At 48.0% G+C, this 22,791-nt stretch overlaps 1 protein-coding gene across 2 annotated transcripts in view; it reads left to right on the forward strand.

Moving 5' to 3' along the window:
- DRC9 (dynein regulatory complex subunit 9) overlaps positions 1-22,791 on the forward strand; it is a 132,572-nt gene that overhangs the window by 67,363 nt on the left and 42,418 nt on the right. For both annotated transcript variants that reach the window (XM_085635772.1, XM_085635773.1), the window contains exon 5: positions 18,565-18,646. In XM_085635772.1, the coding sequence (XP_085491898.1) occupies positions 18,565-18,646 (82 nt within the window). The remainder of the gene's footprint in view (positions 1-18,564; positions 18,647-22,791) is intronic.

The raw sequence follows: 22,791 nt of genomic DNA on the forward strand, positions 1-22,791 counted from the left end.
TAGTACATCGCTTCAGTCAGTAAGACTCTACGGCAGTTGCTCCCATACTAGTTCATCGCTTCAGTCAGTAAGACTCTATGGCAGTTGCTCCCATACTAGTACATCGCTTCAGTCAGTAAGACTCTACGGCAGTTGCTCTCATACTAGTACATCGCTTCAGTCAGTAAGACTCTATGGCAGTTGCTCTCATACTAGTACATCGCTTCAGTCAGTAAGACTCAATGGCAGTTGCTCCCATACTAGTATATCACTTCAGTCAGTAAGACTCTACGGCAGTCGCTCCCATACTAGTACATCGCTTCAGTCAGTAAGACTCTATGGCAGTTGCTCCCATACTAGTACATCGCTTTAGTCAGTAAGACTCTACGGCAGTTGCTCCATACTAGTACATCGCCTCAGTCAGTAAGACTCTATGGCAGTTGCTCTCGTACTAGTACATTGCTCCAGTCAGTAAGACTCTATGGCAGTTGCTCCCATACTAGTATATCGCTTCAGTCAGTAAGACTCTACGGTAGTTGCTCCCATACTAGTACATCGCTTCAGTCAGTAAGACTCTATGGCAGTTGCTCCCATACTAGTACATCGCTTCAGTCAGTAAGACTCTATGGCAGTTGCTCCCATACTAGTATATCGCTTCAGTCAGTAAGACTCTACGGCAGTCGCTCCCATACTAGTACATCGCTTCAGTCAGTAAGACTCTATGGCAGTTGCTCCCATACTAGTACATCGCTTCAGTCAGTAAGACTCTACGGCAGTTGCTCCCATACTAGTACATCGCTTCAGTCAGTAAGACTCTTTGGCAGTTGCTCCCATACTAGTACATCACTTCAGTCAGTAAGACTCTATGGCAGTTGCCCCCATACTAGTACATCGCTTCAGTCAGTAAGACTCTATTGCAGTTGCTCCCATACTAGTATATTGCTTCAGTCAGTAAGACTCTATGGCAGTTGCTCCCATACTAGTACATCGCTTCAGTCAGTAAGACTCTATGGCAGTTGCTCCCATACTAGTATATCGCTTCAGTCAGTAAGACTCTATGGCAGTCGCTCCCATACTAGAGGGAGGTGGAGTCTGTGAGGGCGTCAGAAAGACGAGATGGGAATGGAAGTTTACCTGTGGGAACGCATATTTAAAATATATAAAAGGCTCACAGGTCAGAGAAGAGCTGGTCTAATTTGAGAAATACTAAATCCACACCTTGCTGTTGTTTTAACTAAGACTTTGAAAGGAAAGTAGGATTAGTCTCCTCTCACAACATTTTCTATTTTTTAACCCTTAAATCTCATTCCCTGCTTAAAAAGTAAGATTGTTTAGGAGGGAATTCTAGAATGCAGGAGGATTCCTCGTAAAGTAAACTACAAAGAGCCAGAGGCTCGAGGATCTAGGCGCTCGAAGGAGGAGAGAGAATAGAAGGATAACATGGGATGGATTAATTTGCCCCAAGCTGTCAGGCCAGCAGCCTACCAAGCGTTTCATTACTCACCCCCACATCTGCAGGGTACCAGTCTGGTTAGGGTCTGAGCCATGACCCTGACTAGCACTCTGTAGACTGGTGCTGGTCAACCTTTGGGAGTCTTCAGGGACAAGAGCTTGCGGCACAAACTGCTGCTGTAAAGTTTGGCCTTCTTCGGCCTAGGACCAGTATGTAAAATCTTTGCCTTATAAAGGTTGTGTCATTTCTGCTTCGGTTCCCAGCCGTGATTGCGCTTCCACTTCGTTCGAGGTCTCTTGGTACACCAGTGTAAGGTACATGGCAACTGCTCAAATCACCGACTCCCACTCTTGTCCTAGTGGCATCATTGTAGCCACGTGACAGCATCTCTATCTTGCACATGATGCCATACGGATGACTGCCCTCCTCTGATGACCCTCCTGTTTTAGGTGAATGTAGGAGAGTAGGGTCTGCTATCCTATGGTCACCCCAAATTTTTGCTTTTTGCTTCACTGGTTTTTGACATATTGAGGCTGTGGGCCTGCCAATCAGACCCCCAGCCTGCTGTTCTCTCTACTAAATTTACACTATGCACCCTAGGTGCATAACCAATTGGAAGTGGATCACCCTGTGAGCCCCTGTACCAGTGTACACTAGGTACCCAGGGCATTGGTGTATCTAAGGCCTGCCAGGGGCTGCAGCATGTATTATGCCACCCCAGGCTTGGCCTAACAAATTTGACACAACTGGCTGATCACTCAGCTGGGGTAAGTTGGTGAAACCACCTCTTACTTAGGTGTAGTATACCTATACCTAACCTTAAATGGGACACATGTTAACCTATCAGTCACTCCTATGGCAGGCCTTAACAATCCTGAAGGCAGAGTGCTGGGTTCCATGTGAGATGGTGCTCTGGCATGAGCTGAGCCTGTCTGCAGTGGTCGGGACAACTTCCTTCTACTGTTTCCAGATATCGTCATACCATATACTCTTAAGTGCATTATGAACCTCGCGGTTAAATGCTATCTTTGGTTTGGCTTTATCAAAACATGTCGAGTAAGGTGTCATACGAATTGGAATACTAACCCCTCGCCAATTCTGGCGACGGGGTTAGCATTCCACCCTTCTAGAGGGACACGACATGTACAGTACCTGAAACCCGGGTAAAATCAGACATAGTCTCAGCTCCACAAAATGGATGCTGCCACCACAGACACAAGTCTGCCCTCCTGCTGCTGGGAGTCCTTCCAGCTTGGGAGGTGTGGACAAAGGGTTTCCTGCCAGGGGAGGTGCGTGCACCACCCCAGACAGGATTTTGTGTATTGGTCAGGTAGGGCTTGAAAGGAATCAGACATGCCTGAGGCTCACAAGGAGCCTCGGTGCATATGCCAGTTCAATCCGGTCCTGGGGCACACCAGCCCTGGACCTGGGGCGAGCTGGACAAAGGATTGGGGGTGTAACCACCCCCCTTCCTGGTCCCACCCTTAGGAAGGGACCTAGCAGGTAGTCTGGCCCCTAGAATTTGCTTAAAGGTAGGAGCTGTGTCCTAAGACTTCAGACATCCTGGAATCAACTTAACCACAAGAAGAAGACGGGAACTTCGACGCTCTGCTGCACAGAGGACTGAAGGAAATCTCCCCTATGGTCAGGGAGTGACCATCTTGCTAACGCAAGCACCAACCAGCTATTGAACGTCTGCTTTGCCGCCGCCTCCTGCCGGAGCCCGAGCCCAGACCCCGACAAGACCTGGACCTCCAGACCTCTCACCACCCGATCCACAGTCCCTGAGAAGAAGGAACCCGTGGAGGCATCGAGACACGTGGAGCCAGCCATCTTGAAAGACCGACGACAAGCTGCAAGCGCAGCGACAGAGGCTCCCTCCAAGTTGTGCTTTGGGTCCTGAGAAGCCCAACCATCGAGCAGCATCTGCACCAAAGGTGAGCACTCCAGCATCTCCACGATCTGCGTGGGGCCCCTCTGCACTTTGCATTTCGACGCGCCTGCCCGGTCCCTGGCCCGTTGGCTAGTGGCCATTTTGGCGAAGAAACTTGAAACTAACGACGCTGGTCTGGTTGCTCCAGACTGGCCCTAGCTGCTCTCCAAAAGAGCAGCCCCTCTGACCTTGCTGGTCAGAACAATCAGCTTTCCTCTCTTTCCACGACTCCTGCCTTTGCCAAGGCTTGTTTGCTTCTTTTGAGTCGCCGACACCGCCGACAGCGAGAGCCTGCGTGGGACAGCTCGTGAACCGACTCCTGGACGTCGTCGACCTTCAGGGACCACGTGGCTGCGGAGACAAGCTACCCTTCATCACCTGTTGGCACCCGACATCGCCTGGTACCTACCTGGTGCCACGCCGGTCACTGGCTAGTGACTGTGAACACTGTCCCCTCTGCTTTCAGGTCTTCTACAACTCCGATCCACTCTTGGATCCACCGCATCTCTTCTGGACCGACCGCCTGCAGCATCTTTGTCATCAGGCTCCATTGAATCGATATAAGAAACCCAACGCACTTCGAGACCTATGCACCCGCTTCCTGTGGGTGAGGTAAAGCTGGCACTCCGGTGCCCAAGTGTAGAGAATCATCTCTAGTGTCTGTGTTTCAAATCTTAAGATCGTAGTCCATTCAGAAGACCCTTTCTGCAGTAACTTTGTAACTTTTACGCACCCATTGAAAACCCGTGGGAGCCCGCGTGTAACTTTCCTCACTGCACACGCGACCCGTGGACCTCCTGGTCACTAACTGAAGTTAGCTCCTTGTAGGCCCAGCGATTCTAGAGGCCCTAGGCCTTTTCACTTTCCTGTCCGTGGTACTTATACCATTATTTTAGTATATGGTTTGAGTGGCCACCAGGGCCCATCCATATAAAGTGCAACTTCTGTATATTATAACATTGTCTTGTTTAACGATTTGTGCTCCCGTGCTCATAAAGAGTCTAGGGGATACTTTGAGAAATAAATACATATATATTTTCAATATATATCTGTGTGGTGTCCTTTCATTGGTATAAAGGGGGGTTGCATTTGGTAAAACAGCCTGCTTAACACGCTTTAACGAGTTTAGCCTCAAAGACTGCTTAGCCTACGCTACCACTAGGACAGCTAGTCCGAAAAGGTTGACTTACAACCACACCATAAGGGTTGCTTGACATGGTACAAGGTGGTCACTTTAACTAGTGAACATCATATACCAGGCCAACTTCTCACATTGGTGAGCAGCGGTTGGATTTGAGCTTGCTGTGTTTTACCATTGTAATCTCTTGGTTACCAATTGAAAGATCACATAGGTACCTGTAGGTACATATAAAACAAGATAGATATACTTAAGTTCTACTGAACTTAGTTGTTGTAGAGCAAAGGGAGTAGCACACCCTGACTACAACTACTAGATAGGTTTAGTAGGTAAACCCAAGTGTAGGTAGATTGCAACACATCCACCCACACTTAAGAGCAATGGAGGGGGCAGAGGGGTCCAAGGTACCCATCTCTGTCGAGGGTGACCCCCAGAGGGCACCAACTCTCTTTGCTACCCTAAATCAAAATGAGCCCAGGCAGTTGGCAAATATCAGGGGCCTTAAGCAGCCCAAGAATCCTACTTCTGCTGAACTCAGAGAGCTTTTACACGCTGATGAAGATCAGAAAGCTCTCAAGAAAGCCTCCCAGTTAGGCCCCTTAGGGACTGGAACAGGAGGCCCCCCTTCTGAAGATGCTACTGAGGTACCCCTTTCCAATAGTCACCCCTTAGATGAGATTCATACTACAGAGGATGAAAGTGAGAAGGGTACTGATACAGAAGGTAGTGAGGATGAAGGGAGAAATAGCCCAGTGCCAAGTGTTATACGTGGCCCAGCTAACCTAAGACTATTGGGGACTGACAATGGGATCATCCCATTGGATCTCCCCAGTGGACTTAATCAGGGGCTTGGGAGGCAAAGGAATCACTCAGGTGAATCGAATGCTTCTCATACCTCTAGAGGCTCTCAAGGTCACTCCAGGAGAAGGATGACCACCCCTCAGAGGAGGGAACATGAGGCCAGAATGCAGGAAGCTCAGCTGAGAATCAGGAAACAGGAGCTAGAAGTAGCTCTGATGGAAGAGAAACTGAGTAAGGCTAGGCAACCTAAAGAGAGTGGGTCTATACCCACTGGTGGCAGCATTGTCCCTAAGGACAAGGATAGGGTCTTTGACAATAGGAACCTGTCCAAGGTTGTGCCCCCCTACAAAAGTGGGGATGACATCCACAAATGGATGACTGCTCTTGAGAGAGCCTGCAAAGTGCAGCAGGTTCCTGAAGACCAGTGGGCAGCAATCCTCTGGCTCTCCTTTGAAGGAAGAGGCAGAGACAGACTCCTCACTGTTAGGGAGGAGGATGTCAGAAACTACAGAGTCCTGAAGAGTGTCCTAGTTGATGGGTTAGGCTTAACCACTGAACAGTACAGGTTAATGTTCAGAGACACCCAGAAGACACAGACTCAGGACTGGTCTGAATACATTGAATGTGCCACTAAGGCTTTGGAGGGTTGGTTGCTGGGAAGTAAGGTATCTGATTATACAGGATTGTACAATTTGATGATGAGAGAACAGATTTTAAATAACTGTCAGAACCAGCAACTGCATCAACACTTGGTTGACTCAGATCTGACCTCTCCCCAAGAATTGGGAAAGAAGGCAGACAAATGAGTCAGAACCAGGGTTAAGCAAAAGAACCAGAACCAGGGCCAAGGGGGTGATCAGAAGAAAACAGACCAAAAGGGTGGAGATCAGAAATCTAAAGACCAGAAGTCTTCAACAGGGCCCCAAACTAGTACTAACGAGGGTGGGTCCCAGCCAAAAGGGAAGAAGAAAGAAGGTCCAAAGAAACCCTGGTGCAAACATTGCAAGAATACAACTCACTGGACTAGTGATTGTAGGAAGGGTGGAGCCCTCAACACTGTTGCCCCTAAGGCACCTGCTCCCAGTACTACTGTTAGCAGTGTTGGTCCCCAAACAAAGGGTGTAGTGGGAATCACTATACTATGGGAACTGAAGGAGATTCTGACTTAGACAGAGCCCTGACACAGGCAGTCTTGATCTGTGATGGGGACATGGATTTGTCCCTGACTGTGAGCCCCAGTAACCTGGGCAAGTACAGACAGACTCCTTTAATTAATGAAAAAGTGGCTCAAGCCTACAGGGACACATGTGCCAGTGTCACTATGGTGACACCAGGCTTTGTGGATCCTGGACAGTACATACCAGGTGAGAATTACCTGGTGACCAATGCCAGCAATGCCACTACTTCACATAGTGTGGCAGTTGTTAACTTCTCATGGGGAGGGGTAACTGGCCTCAAAAGGGTTGTGGTTAGTGCAGACCTCCCAGTAGAATGTTTGTTGGGCAATGACCTAGAGAGTTCTCTATGGTCAGAAGTGGAGTACAGGACACATGCAGAGATGTTAGGTATATCACCACATGTCCTTGCTGTGACCAGGTCACAGGCCAAAAAGTGCCTTACTGAACCACAGGTCTTGGATCCTGGAACAATGGACCAAGCACCTACCAAGAAGAAGAACAGGAGGGTTAAGGCTGTGCCTTCCCCCCTGCCTCAAGGTGATGATCAGCCTTCCCAGGAAGATGATCTAGAGGACCCTGAAGGAACTGTCCCTGAAGAGCTTGAACCTGATCAGGTTGAGTTTCTGGGTACAGGGGGACCTTCCAGGGCTGACTTGGGGCAGGCTCAGTTAACCTGTCCATCTCTTGAACCCCTCAGACAGCTGGCTGCTGCTGAGGCTGCTGGGAATGCTCAAGGTACCCATAAAGTGTATTGGGATGAAGGGCTCCTTTATTCAGAGGCTAGAGACCCCAAGCCTGGTGCAACCAGAAGGTTGGTTATACCTCTGCAATTTAGGGGCTCCCTTCTTACCTTGGCCCATGATATTCCTTTAGCAGGACACTTAGGCCAGAACAAGACTTGGGACAGACTTGTCCCTCACTTTCACTGGCCTCACATGAATGAAGATACCAAGGAGTTTTGTCGCTCCTGTGTGACCTGCCAAGCCAGTGGCAAATCAGGTGGCACAACAAAGGCCCCCCTAATACCACTACCTGTGGTGGGGGTCCCCTTTGAAAGAGTGGGAATAGATATAGTGGGTCCCATGGATCCTCCCACTGCATCTGGGCACAGATTTATACTGGTGGTAGTGGATCATGCCACCAGGTATCCAGAGGCAATTCCCCTTAGGACCACTACAGCACCTGTTGTGGCCAGGGCCCTGCTGGGAGTATTCTCCAGAGTGGGGTTTCCTAAGGAGGTGGTTTCTGACAGAGGTACCAACTTCATGTCAGGATACTTGACAGCTATGTGGAAGGAATGTGGTGTCAACTACAAGTTCACCACCCCTTATCACCCACAATGCAATGGGCTTGTTGAGAGATTCAACAAGACCCTAAAGGGTATGATCAAAGGATTACCTGAAAAGCTCAGGCGAAGATGGGACATCCTTCTACCCTGCCTTCTGTTTGCTTACAGAGAGGTCCCACAAAAAGGAGTTGGCTACAGCCCCTTTGAATTGTTGTTTGGGCACCCTGTGAGAGGCCCACTGTGTTTAGTGAAGGAAGGATGGGAGTTACCTCTCAAAAAGCCTAAACAAGACATAGTGGACTATGTACTTGGTCTCCGCTCCAGGATGGCTGAGTATATGGAGAAGGCATCCAAAAACCTTGAGGCAAGCCAGGCCTTACAGAAAGCTTGGCATGACCAAAAGGCTGTCTTGGTTGAGTTTCAGCCAGGACAGAAGGTATGGGTGTTGGAGCCAGTGGCCCCAGCAGCACTCCAAGACAAATGGTCTGGACCCCATACAATCCTGGAAAAGAAGGGAGAGGTTACCTACTTGGTGGACCTAGGAACTCCCAGGAGTCCCCACAGGGTACTCCATGTTAACAGGTTAAAAGCATATGTTGACAGGGCAGACATGGGCTTGCTCATGGCTACAGATGGGGGACAGGAGGAAGAGAGTGACCCTCTCCCAGACCTGTTGTCTCAGAACCCTGAGGATGGCTCAGTTGAAGGAGTGACCCTTGGAGGCAACCTCACTGATCATCAACAGATTGAATGTAGACAGGTTCTACAATCATTTCAACACGTTTTCCCTGATACCTAGCCAAACTGACTGGTGTACCCATGTGGTGGACACTGGTGACAGTCTGCCTGTGAAGAACAAGCTTTACAGACAACCTGACCACGTCAGGGACTGTATAAAGGCTGAGGTACACAAAATGCTGGAATTAGGTGTCATTGAACCCTCAGAGAGCCCCTGGGCTAGCCCAGTGGTTCTGGTCCCCAAACCTCACACCAAAGATGGCAAGAGAGAGATGAGGTTTTGTGTGGATTACAGAGGACTCAATGCTGTCACCAGGACAGATGCACACCCTATTCCAAGGGCAGATGAGCTCATAGACAAACTAGCTTCTGCTAAGTTTTTGAGCACATTTGACTTGACAGCTGGCTATTGGCAAATCAGATTAGCTGAGGAGTCCAAGGCCAAAACAGCATTCTCAACCCCAGATGGGCATTATCAATTTTTGGTGATGCCCTTTGGTCTGAAGAATGCACCTGCCACCTTCCAAAGGTTGGTGAATCAAGTCCTTACTGGGTTGGATGACTTTTGTGCAGCATATCTTGATGACATTGCTGTCTTTAGCTCCACCTGGGAGGATCACCTGGTCCACCCGAAGAAGGTACTTGAGGCTCTGCAAAAGGCAGGCCTCACTATCAAGGCTACTAAGTGCCAGATAGGGCAGAGTAAGGTTGTGTATTTGGGCCACCTTGTAGGTGGGGGCCAAGTTCAACCACTGGAGAGTAAGATACAATCCATCAAGGACTGGTCTCCTCCAACCACCCAGACTCAAGTTCGAGCTTTCTTGGGCTTGACTGGGTACTACAGGAAGTTTGTTAAGAACTATGGGTCCATTGTGACTCCTCTTAATGATCTGACATCCAAGAAGATGCCCAAAAAGGTTCAGTGGACTGTAAGCTGTCAAAAGGCATTTGATAACCTGAAGAAGGCCATGTGCTCTGCACCTATCCTGAAAAGTCCTGACTACTCCAAAGAGTTTATTGTCCAAACAGATGCTTCTGAGTTGGGTGTGGGAGCTGTGCTGTCACAACTTAATGTAGATGGTCAAGACCAACCCATTGCTTTTATTAGCAGAAGGTTGACCCCCAGAGAAAAGAATTGGTCAGCTATTGAGAGGGAAGCCTTTGCTGTGGTGTGGGCCCTGAAGAAGCTGAGGCCATACTTGTTTGGCACTCACTTCAAGATTCAGACCGACCATAAGCCCCTCTTGTGGCTAAATCAGATGAAGGGTGAAAACCCCAAACTGCTTAGGTGGTCCATTTCCCTACAGGGTATGGACTTTACAGTGGAGCACCGGCCAGGTACAGACCATGGGAATGCAGATGGTCTCTCCAGGTACTTCCACTTAGGACATGAAGACGAGACTGGTCAAGGCTAGTTTAATGTCCCTGCGTTTGGGGGGGGGGGGGTTGTGTAGGAGAGTAGGGTCTGCTATCCTATGGTCACCCCAATTTTTTGCTTTTTGCTTCACTGGTTTTTGACATATTGAGGCTGTGGGCCTGCCAATCAGACCCCCAGCCTGCTGTTCTCTCTACTAAATTTACACTATGCACCCTAGGTGCATAACCAATTGGAAGTGGATCACCCTGTGAGCCCCTGTACCAGTGTACACTAGGTACCCAGGGCATTGGTGTATCTAAGGCCTGCCAGGGGCTGCAGCATGTATTATGCCACCCCAGGCCTGGCCTAACAAATTTGACACAACTGGCTGATCACTCAGCTGGGGTAAGTAGGTGTAACCACCTCTTACTTAGGTGTAGTATACCTATACCTAACCTTAAATGGGACACATGTTAACCTATCAGTCACTCCTATGGCAGGCCTTAACAATCCTGAAGGCAGAGTGCTGGGTTCCATGTGAGATGGTGCTCTGGCATGAGCTGAGCCTGTCTGCAGTGGTCGGAACAACTTCCTTCTACTGTTTCCAGATATCGTCATACCATATACTCTTAAGTGCATTATGAACCTCGCGGTTAAATGCTATCTTTGGTTTGGCTTTATCAAAACATGTCGAGTAAGGTGTCATACGAATTGGAATACTAACCCCTCGCCAATTCTGGTGACGGGGTTAGCATTCCACCCTTCTAGAGGGACACGACATGTACAGTACCTGAAACCCGGGTAAAATCAGACATAGCCTCAGCTCCACAAAATGGATGCTGCCACCACAGACACAAGTCTGCCCTCCTGCTGCTGGGAGTCCTTCCAGCTTGGGAGGTGTGGACAAAGGATTTCCTGCCAGGGAAGGTGCGTGCACCACCCCAGACAGGATTTTGTGTATTGGTCAGGTAGGGCTTGAAAGGAATCAGACATGCCTGAGGCTCACAAGGAGCCTCGGTGCATATGCCAGTTCAATCCGGTCCTGGGGCACACCAGCCCTGGACCTGGGGCGAGCTGGACAAAGGATTGGGGGTGTAACCACCCCCCTTCCTGGTCCCACCCTTAGGGAGGGACCTAGCAGGTAGTCCGGCCCCTAGAATCCGCTTAAAGGTAGGAGCTGTGTCCTAAGACTTCAGACATCCTGGAATCAACTTAACCACAAGAAGAAGACGGGAACTTCGACGCTCTGCTGCACAGAGGACTGAAGGAAATCTCCCCTATGGTCAGGGAGTGACCATCTTGCTAACGCAAGCACCAACCAGCTATTGAACGTCTGCTTTGCCGCCGCCTCCTGCCGGAGCCCGAGCCCAGAGCCCGACAAGACCTGGACCTCCAGACCTCTCAGCGCCCGATCCACAGTCCCTGAGAAGAAGGAACCCGTGGAGGCATCGAGACACGTGGAGCCAGCCATCTTGAAAGACCGACGACAAGCTGCAAGCGCAGCGACAGAGGCTCCCTCCAAGTTGTGCTTTGGGTCCTGAGAAGCCCAACCATCGAGCAGCATCTGCACCAAAGGTGAGCCCTCCAGCATCTCCACGATCTGCGTGGGGCCCCTCTGCACTTTGCATCTCGACGCGCCTGCCCGGTCCCTGGCCCGTTGGCTAGTGGCCATTTTGGCGACGAAACTTGAAACTAACGACGCTGGTCTGGTTGCTCCAGACTGGCCCTAGCTGCTCTCCAAAAGAGCAGCCCCTCTGACCTTGCTGGTCAGAACAATCAGATTTCCTCTCTTTCCACGACTCCTGCCTTTGCCAAGGCTTGTTTGCTTCTTTTGAGTCGCCGACACCGCCGACAGCGAGAGCCTGCGTGGGACAGCTCGTGAACCGACTCCTGGACGTCGTCGACCTTCAGGGACCACGTGGCTGCGGAGACAAGCTACCCTTCATCACCTGTTGGCACCCGACATCGCCTGGTACCTACCTGATGCCACGCCGGTCACTGGCTAGTGACTGTGAACACTGTCCCCTCTGCTTTCAGGTCTTCTACAACTCCGATCCACTCTTGGATCCACCGCATCTCTTCTGGACCGACCGCCTGCAGCATCTTTGTCATCAGGCTCCATTGAATCGATATAAGAAACCCAACGCACTTCGAGACCTATGCACCCGCTTCCTGTGGGTGAGGTAAAGCTGGCACTCCGGTGCCCAAGTGTAGAGAATCATCTCTAGTGTCTGTGTTTCAAATCTTAAGATCGTAGTCCATTCAGAAGACCCTTTCTGCAGTAACTTTGTAACTTTTACGCACCCATTGAAAAACCATGGGAGCCCGCGTGTAACTTTCCTCACTGCACACGCGACCCGTGGACCTCCTGGTCACTAACTGAAGTTAGCTCCTTGTAGGCCCAGCGATTCTAGAGGCCCTAGGCCTTTTCACTTTCCTGTCCGTGGTACTTATACCACTATTTTAGTATATGGTTTGAGTGGCCACCAGGGCCCATCCATATAAAGTGCAACTTCTGTATATTATAACATTGTCTTGTTTAACGATTTGTGCTCCCGTGCTCATAAAGAGTCTAGGGGATACTTTGAGAAATAAATACATATATATTTTCAATATATATCTGTGTGGTGTCCTTTCATTGGTATAAAGGGGGGTTGCATTTGGTAAAACAGCCTGCTTAACACGCTTTAACGAGTTTAGCCTCAAAGACTGCTTAGCCTACGCTACCACTAGGGCAGCTAGTCCGAAAAGGTTGACTTACAACCACACCATAAGGGTTGCTTGGCATGGTACAAGGTGGTCACTTTAACTAGTGAACATCATATACCAGGCCAACTTCTCACAGTGAACAGCACAGACCACCCGCTGCCAACCTGGCTAGGTTGGTGCTGTGCAGCTGCTTACATGTTTTAGTCGTCCCAGGTAGATGCTTGCCTTTTTCATAATAGAAACCAGGAAACATAACTCAGGAATGGCAGAGTGAAATATAATCCGCCAGTTTATTACCATTATGTTACGTATGTCTGTCATAGAGAGCCTATATCATTTATTTCAGTTTCTAAACCTCATAGCTCATAGTTATGATGTAGCAATAGTGTATAACAAAACTCGTTACCCACTGTTGCTAGGTCACGAAGGGCTTCCAGGCCAAGATAACAGGGCTCTTTCAGAGCCTGTCAGCACAGCCCTGCTTGTCTGCTTTCACTGAAAGGGGCAGGAGGAGGAGGAAAGGTAAGGAAGGTGGTGGGGGGCTGGTCAAGAATGGCAGATATTGTTTTTGTTGAACCTTTGGGACATGGATACCGTGAAGGAAATTAATCTGCACAGTATTTTCCTTAAGTTGTTCTTTATTAAATCCACCCTAACAGCACAGCCTGTCCTCATCTCATCCTTCAGCCAGCTGTCACCTCTGTTCCATGACACATCATGGTTCTATGTGGTGTCAGTAAGGCGCCAAGGATTACATCACTGTGGAAGAGGCTCAGGAAAAACAATTGCAAAGATTGTAACACATCTTCCCCCAAACAAAATGTTACAAATATTTAAATGTCTTAAGCAGTATGCTAAATGTCTAAAAAATACATATACTCTAAAACACAATGCAGAATAAAAATAACATTATATAATCAAACTACTAGAAATATAAAACAAAAACATTTATCAAGAGCATTATTATAACTCAATATCCTGGAAATGCAACGCGCCTAGACTCTTCCTACAACATAAGTCGGGTTTCTTCTAGCACAAGCTTCCCCACTACTCCTTTTCCCAGGACATGGTGAACTTCTCAATAATTCATGTGTGCTATTCACATTTAGCTCTTTCACAAATGATCCATCTTTAATTCCACCATTGGACACTTCCCCTTCCACCTGTGAGGAGTTTTTCGCCAGACGTGACATACTCCACACTTCACCATTTTCAAGCACCTTAACATTCTTCTTGACTTCAGTCACCCAGAAAGGACCCATAAACTTGGATTCCCCTTTAGAAACCCACCTTGGCCGTCTCACATATACATGTTTTCCCACCTTCCAGTTCCTATGCATCGTTCCATACTTGGCATCATAAAGTACACTATATTTATTTTGCTAGTCAACAACTTTCTTAGCATTGAACCTCAATTTTTATTTTTCTGACTCCAACCACAAAGGATTTAATTTAGATCATTCAAACATTGGAATGGTGACATTTCTATATTACTGTTTGGAGTGGTGCGATGTGTCCAGAGTTTTTCTCTCAAAATCTTCCTGAGAGACCCCTCTTTTACACAGCTAACTGAGCACAATCTCTTATTAGACCATTCATTCCCAAGGCCATTGGCTTGCAGTGAATACAGTGCAGTTTGATGATGTTCAATAGATAACTTTTTGAGGAAATCTCTCATTTCACCAGATACAAATTGCACCCCATTATCAATAATGATTACTTTGGGAATACCCTCACAAGCAGATACATCTCTAAATAATTCAAGTACACTCAGTTGTTATGGAGCTGGTACAACAAGCTGTCACCCATTTGGAAATATAGTCCACCAAAATGAAAACATATCTCTCGCTAGAGGCTAACAGATATAAAGGGTCCAACAATATCTAGACGTAGCTTACACCAGGGTTCTTCAGGTACTTCCAGTGGGGACAATGGAGCCTTCCTTACTACTTTGCACGTATCACTACTTGTATAAATCCAACGATCTCTTGCACAGTGATGTAATCCTTAGAGTCTTACTGACATCACATAGAACCATGATGTGTTATGGAACAGTGGTGACCGTTGGGTTTTAAGAATTACATCACTGTGGAAGAGGCGCAGGAAAAAAATATATAACAGATACATAACAGAAGCCATACTCCTCAGCAACTGCGTATCAGTTGAACGCTGGGGCAGATGATTTTGGGGGCCATACACAACATAAAATTATAGCTGGGTAAAAAGTGAATTACGGGGATGTTTTTGACCTCGGGGTTCTGAGTGACATCAGAGACAACTTGAGCTTCGCTCTCATTGTCTATTTGATGTCACTCAGAAACCCTTGGTGAAAAACCTCCCCGTAATTCACTGTTAACCATCTGTACATTTATATATTGTGTGAGCTTATTTATCAAACCACCTACTCCATCACACTGTTCATTCATCCATGACACCAAAATGCTTCCTTTATAGGATCACCACAAATACAACACTGTTAAAATGCACTTTGGAACCACACAATGGGGTTGAAGCCTTAAACAAATACTACAATATAATGCAGTGCAGGTACACTATGTACCTCAGCTGCACTCCAAAAGCTCTAGATGTCTGTGCTATTGAAACACTAATTTAATAATATTCTCTAAATAATTGTGATACTCCTTTACATTGGTATTTCAAGGCTCTTCTGTGGTCATCCTCTTAAGATCTATATGTATTTCTTGGGAAAGAGTGGGATCAGAGCCTTGCCGGTGGCTGGATAGAAGTTGTTACATTAGAAATTGAGGTGTAGGACCATATAGTGACTCCCTGATCAAGACACAGGCGCTCCCCTAGCCCTGCTAATGATGACTGTGGTCTTCCATAGCTAATTAAAGGGATTTCATCCTCAAAAGCTTACTAAAGGAAGAACACTGAACTTTAACATCTACTTAAACCAAAGGTTGATCATCTTTGGAATTCATGAAGACTATCCAGACACATCTCTGTCCATCTACCTGTCCTCCATCTTCCCAATGTCTAACTCCATGGCTGGCGGCATTTCTTCTCACAGCACAAATGATTGATCGATACATTCCCCGAGCCTCTGGAAAAGCAACTGTGGTCCTGCAGAGTAAACTGTTTCTAGCAAATAATTATATTCCGGGCCTGTCTCTCACTGATTCTTGCAACCTTACAGTGCTATGAACTGTGACCCAAGACATAGGAGCATCAATCTGGTCACTCACACATAACAACCAAAACACTTCCACCAAGGCCCTCAGCAAGCACAACACACTTCCATCCAAGCACTCGCCTGCAGTGCAGCATGCTATCTGTCAGATAATGTGCTTCAGTGTCCTGTACTGCGACGTGACTCGAGATATAAACAAATCTATGATAAAATGCAATACAGCCTAGCTGAAAACAAGGCCGCTGTCTGGCACAGTGTCTGCACAAATAAATCCAGGGGCTAACTCCTTCTCCATTGCCATTGACTGTGCTGAGCGAAACATGGAGATAGTAGTGTCAATCTCCATCACAGGAAATATTACGTTTGTTTCAAAAGATCTTGAAAGTGAGTCTCATGATCCTACACGGAAAGAGCCTCAATCGTGGTAGGCACAGAGTGAAAAAGTTACTAATGAGACTGCTCATGACCTGAATAGAGATGCTTGCCAATGCACAGCAAGTGAAATGTTCTTCAAGCTGGCACAGGACACTAGAGTGGAGCTTCTAAACAATCCGAAGATTGAAGATTTACTGCACATTGAAACCCTCTTGCAACATGTACTTTGCACTATGTCGCGGCTCACCCCTCTTCATACTTAATGAGTAGATGCCTAGAATGCAACCAAAGTCAGTGAATTATGTACTATCATTGATGCAGTATGCCTGGCCGGATAGCTCTTGGGTTTGGTCAATTCTCTCAATAGTCCATTGTGATTAAGGAATGCTCCATCATTGAGAAGTAGAGTGTGTTTGGCCTACCAAGGGATTTGCTGAAATTGGCAATTCTCTCTTTAGCTAATACGGTAGTCGAGGTTGGCATGGCGCATGTATAAAAAGGACCTCTTATACAGAAGCCCACATTAGGGAAATAGAAAAGGCATATACAAAATCACTACAGAATAAAACATAATGGATGCACAAACAAAAGAAACAGAGAACACACTCTCAACCACCACACAGAAGCAATTAGAGGCTAGAAGTTTTTTTCTAGAGTATCAGGTGGGTTTTTGCACTCACGACTGGGTTATGACTTTGGTGGTTAGCAATGGGAAGTCACAAGAGAAAAGGGGATTTGCACCGGTTTTCCATACTGTTACCCCTTGCACTTTGCTTTGCATGGGCATTTACCATCAATTAAAAGCTGCTGGTAAGTGCCTGTGCAAAACCCAGAGAAAGGGCAATTTGTCCTCAGCTCCATAATTGAACTCATTTTAGCATTATTCCCTCTGTTCGCAGTGACTCAGAGGTCATCTGCCGATTTATGCCAAAACGTCATTTACTTGGAGGATGTACAAAAAAGGAAGAAATATGGGTGCTGTGCAGTTTGGATCATCTCTGGATCTGGCACCTGCACAGAAACTGACACTGATCTATCATGCAATTGGAGGCCAAGAATATGCGTATTCACTCGGACTGTGGTTTCGACTTTGATGTGTCAGAATTGCATTGACCCCTAAGGAACCTAGTCACGCAATGGGACGGTTCAATGCACACTACACCAAGGTAAAGAATACAACTTTATTCTGCGAGTGCCCCTGATGGGTGTGGCAAAGGGAGCCCATGGGGCCAACTGGCAGTGCCTAGCTCTCCTCTTTAGTCACCCTGTGGAAAGAGAATCAAGGGCCGCTCGGCAGAGAATGTCAACTAAGGGACCTCTCCAGAGTTTCCCTGGGCCATTCACAAGGGATTCAAACTTTATTTTATTAACTGGGCGACCACGGATATTGGGACAGTTGTGAGGGCAGTTAGCTAGAGTCCCATTTATTTTTGGGTGAATCAGAGACAAGCACTGAGGCTTCTGGGAAGGCTAGGCCCATCTGCCTTCCTTGGAGAATCCCTTGAGAAGGACCTCGCAGGAACCAAATCAGCCTCCGATTCCCAGAAGGCGCCTTTGACCCAATACTGAAGGATTCAGAACAGTGTCTAGAGGGGACAACCTAGGGTGCAGTGGGAAGGGAAATGGTCTTGCAGTTCTGCACAACTCCAATATGGAAGATGTGAGGATACAAATCGCAGGGACATCTTTCTGAATTGCATTATTAATTCTAACTGAACGTATGCTTGCCCTTGACGTTGGAACACCTTCAGCTGGCAAAACAACATGTTAACAGTCTGCTCAGGTGCATTTTAAAAAGGAAGGCAACTTTCACCACCCCTAAAACATATATGAAAGAGCAGCCTGCTTTTAAGGGTCCTACACTTAATTAGGCCTTGTAATTGTGGACTTCGTCAACTACATTGTCCCATAACCCAGGCTTCTGAGATATAGCCAAGCCCAACAAAAAGTATTAGAAAGAATCTTTGGTTGAAACAATATACTGCTGTAGTTATGTGACCGCAGAGCAGGTGATGGTAAAAATCATACTCCTCAATCCAAGGATATATGGTTCCTCTAAGAAATACTCTCCCTCTAGATGTGAGCAGCCCACCTTCCTGATCAAGACACCACTTGTTGAGGATTGGGTGGATCGACCACTGCACCTGCCCCACTTAGAATCGCTATCATATTCTGTCCCCAGGAGATTATAAATAAGCAACGTACTCAACTATTACACTAGGATCGTACATTTGTGCTGTTAAATGTGCCAACCTAAGGTATTAAATGTGTACGCACAAATGGATATCTCTGACTGCTCTACGATGGATATGTTGCTTATGTTCTTTTTCTGTTATTTTGAAAGACACAAAAATACAATAAAGGATGTTGACTTCCTAACTGAGGATAATTTTTTTGTTTGATAAGTTATTTCTGTGAATCTGGTAAGACGCTCATTGACAGCGATATGTTTTTCCTTTAGGGAGGAGCAAGGAAGAAAGCGAATAAAAGATCTCCATAAGGAGCTGCAGGAGATCCAGAAAGAGAAGGAAGAGGAAATTCAGGTTCGTGAAAAGGAAAAACCACGGTTGCTCTTTAATAGACATGAGATGTGCGCATCCATCAGGTGTGACCCATTGTCTTACGCATCTTCTATCGATTCCAACAACAAATGAATAATATCCATGCCCCCCCCACCACAGAATAGCTGTACATTGGGAAGGACGTACACTGAATTTGTGGCAAAGGATCTCTGAAATCTGTTTTTCCTGTGGATCCCATCATTGGAATTGTTTCTATTCTCATGCCCTGTCTGTCACTTGCCTCTGCAGCCAATGCACAAATCTTAATGTGCAAAAAGGATTTCATGGTCACAAGCCAAGATTTGTAGTTAAGGGTCAACAAGACTTCAGTTCCCTTCCCCCGTGAAGAATGTTTGTGGCACAAAATTTACAAACACTGCCACCAGTGGGTGAACGCTTACTGGAAAGGGAAGCAGCAGGTGACCTCCAATAGGAGTACTGCTTGACTGGGGAATTATTTATTAAAGGGGGGTGTAGACTTGATGACTTCATTTGAGAGGATATAGAAAGAGATCCTCTAGGGAGATGTTGTTTGCATTGAGTACATAGGAGAGGCTGATCCATATTAGACATTTGTTGCTTTTAGGCGTGCACGTAAAAGAGAGAGGCTTTTGTCAAACTGGAGGCAGCAATAATGTGTGAGTCACAGTTACTTGAAATACATTTGTCATTTAAGATTTAAATTTGTAAAAAGAGACTTGCATTCTAATAACATTATGCATCATTTATATAGCACATATTGGTACACTGTATTTTCTCTTCCTGCTTCATTAACCCATTTTATTTACAAAGGGTTATAAAATGTATATGTTTTTACAGGGCACAAACCTAAAATGGAAGTTACAGCCCACTGTTCATTGGTGAACAGACAATACTAGATATTGTACGTAAATTGATAGCAGGCAGAGAATTAATCTCATCTGAACAGGGCCTGGGAGGGTAAGGGTGATGGGGTCAGGACTCTCCCATTGATAATGGAGATGTGCTTTGAAGAGATGCTGTTTCCATTCATTTCAGAATTTTAGAGTTGAATACGTAGGCTTGTTATGTGGAGAGATATTTCACTATATTTTAAGGACTTAGATTGAGAAGGCCTGTATTTATATTTCTTTATTTTTGTTGCGTTCGGCCTTTGACAGTTTTTCAGCCAGGTAGGAAGATGTAAATTTACTGCTTTGTATGTTAGGTAGCATGTCCTGAAGATAATAAGGTCTCGGAGAGGCAATTAATGTCGGTGTATAAGGGTGCAAGAGATTGATTTATATTCGCCAGTTATTTGAGTTGATGGCTTGAAGGACGCTCTTCAGTGGAGTTAACAGCGAGTCAATTGTTACCTTTACTCAGTGAGAGGACTAGGGTCTACACAGTGAGTATGAAGTCTGCTTTAGGAAGGTGAACATTTCCTTTCTGTACAAGTAGGAGTTAAGTCACTGTTTTTTCTGTTTTCTTGGCAATTCAGGATTTTAAAAAAGATGTTGGAGTCAATGGTAAAGCCAAGTGATTTTGCGTTTGTGGTTAGTGATTGCGAGAATCCGTCCACGCAGACATATGGTCATAAAGCTGACTTCACCTTTGCGGAGTTTAGTTTAGGGGAGGTGCTCATAATCCATGGTTGAAAGATTGGAAGGCAGTCAGTCATTGACAGTGGAGACTGTTAGGTACAGTTGAGCGACTTAAGCAGATGGGTGAATCCATGACACCACGGCAAGAACAATTCTTAGTGATTCCGTATATAGATCACTGCGGAAAGGATGGATCTTTTGGATACACTCTTGTACAGGTAGCTCTTAAGATCTTGTATGTATCCATTAGTATGTATATAGCACAAGCCTAGGTAGGAAGCAACAGAGTGCTGCATATTTGATTGATACTTTATTGTAGTCCAGCTTGGGTAGATTCTGGATTGGCTGCAGACTCCTGTGATTGAGCCGTGCAGCCCTTGTGCTCTCAGACAGGAGACCTAACCAAGATTCTGCTCAACCCGAAGGGGCCCTTCAACCCAATGACTGGCGTGCTGACAGTTGTGAGATACTGCTGGGCAAGACTGCTGCACAGAACACACACAGTCATTCCTTGTGCACCAGGCATTCCCTTGCAGGGGTTGCTTGACGTTCAGGGTATGCAAAGCACAAGACAGTGGGCAGATAATGGGCTGAAGAGGATAGCAGATATTTAAGGAGAAGGGCACATTGGACTGTTCCAAGAGTTAGCATTAGATCATCCCATCTTGAGAGGTCAATTTTGAGCCTATGGGCTGTTGAGCGGACTGCTGAGGAAAGTAAGGAGGCAGTGGACATGGAACCCCCCAACACGCATACACACACACCGAGACAGGCTTGGAGAGGGATTATAGTACTCTGTAAGGCCTTTGTGATTGAGCCGGGTGCCCAGTGGAGGACTCTGGGAGAAATGAGCTGCTGACTTGGATAGGGAAGTCATTGATGTTAGCTGGTATCCTGTTCTGCATGGAGCTACCGAGGTGTCGGGGGGCGTGGCTAGCCAGCCGACATAGAGGACGCAAGTCCGTGAAGCTCGTATCGCTAATCCCCCACTCCTGGTCATTTCTCCTGTCATCTCCACCATCCACGCACCTGATCATCGACGACCGGTGGCGGAGGCGCTCCCGCACCCAGTGAGCTGTGTTCCGTGCCTTCTGGGCTGCCGAGGCGGGGACGGTGACAGTCCTGCGGCCCTGTTCGCTGCCGGTCCGCATGCGGTGCCCCCGCATCTCAAAAATGTCCGCCTGCGCCTGTATGCAGTAGTCAGCGGCGGTGGAGCACTTTGATCCCCGGCGGAGACAAGTGGGCTGTACGGCGGGGGCAGCGAGATCGGTGGTAGGCATCGAACCGCGCTGCCCCCCCTCCCTGTGGGGGCGGAGTATTTTCCTGTGCGAACGGCGCTGGCAGAGGGGAGCGGGAGAACCACTCGCACTGTCCTGGGTGAACCCGGATGGTAGAGGCGCTGCATCCGACGGGGCCCGCCCCGCTCACACAGCACCCCCGGTGAAGATACGGACCGGAGGTCAGGGGCCTGCCGGCGGTGGTGGCTTGCTGGGGCTCTACCTGCCCAGCCCTCGTTGTGTGGCACAGTTGCTGGAGGACACTGAAGTACTGCCTAGGAGTCGCCTCCCGGAGCTCTGAAGGTGCTTGGGGAGTCCCTCGTGCGCTACCAAGCTCATGGTGCATGTGCAGCCTTGAGGTGACACGGCTGTGGTGGTTGGGCACAAACACCGGGGATCCTGGTGAGGCCTGTGCAGAGGTAGGACACCCCGCGCCAGACTGTAGCGCCAACGGTGGCATATCTAGGCGGGTGCAGGGGGGAGCCGGGTCCCCGGAGCGTTCACTGGGGGCCATCGTTGGGGCCACCCTGCTGTGATCCGGCAGCTGTCTTCCACGGGGGCCACACCCGCACCGATCGGAGCCTGGACGAAGGACAGGGGTGGCCGCACTGGGAGCACATCACCCACAGGAGGACGCTGATTGGCATTTGCTGCTGGCGCAGTGGCACCCTTCGCGAAACCCCCTCGTAGTGGACGGTGGGTGTTCTAGAGGAATGCAGTCGTAGGCAAACCCCACAGTTTGCACGCCTGAGGCTATGATACTAGAGAGGCAACCACCTGCGCAGGCAGTCACCCCCGGGGACCTACAAACCACCTGAACTGATATGTAGCTGGCAGCCCCGCATTCCGGCTCAATAACTGGCGGGATCCGCCGCCACCCCATCGCTGGCCAACTTGGGCAGGAGTCCACCCACGGCCTCCACAGGTCAGCATCCGAGTCCTGGTTATAGTTCACGGGGTGCAGCCGATACGCTTTGCCTCACCGAACCATATCCGCGTGCAGCTGCCTTGGGGGGGCCTATCCCATCAGTAACCCCCTTGTTGGCATTCTGCCTCGACTGGTGGACACCAGCGAATGCCAACAGCGCAGCAGCTAGTGATGGGCCAAATGAGAACCAAGATGCAGCTGGGACCCTTGCGCGGGAACGCTCTGGATCCCCAGAATCTGAGCACTGGAGGGGCGCCGGGATCCACGTCCACGGACCTAGCAGCCAAAATGGACTCTGTCCTTGCAGTAGTGGAAAGGATAGGTGACGCGCTGGAGCACACCAGAACCTCCCTGGAAACT

This window comes from Triturus cristatus, chromosome 11 (genome assembly GCF_964204655.1).
Source record: "Triturus cristatus chromosome 11, aTriCri1.1, whole genome shotgun sequence".
Classification (NCBI taxonomy): Eukaryota; Metazoa; Chordata; class Amphibia; order Caudata; family Salamandridae; genus Triturus; species Triturus cristatus.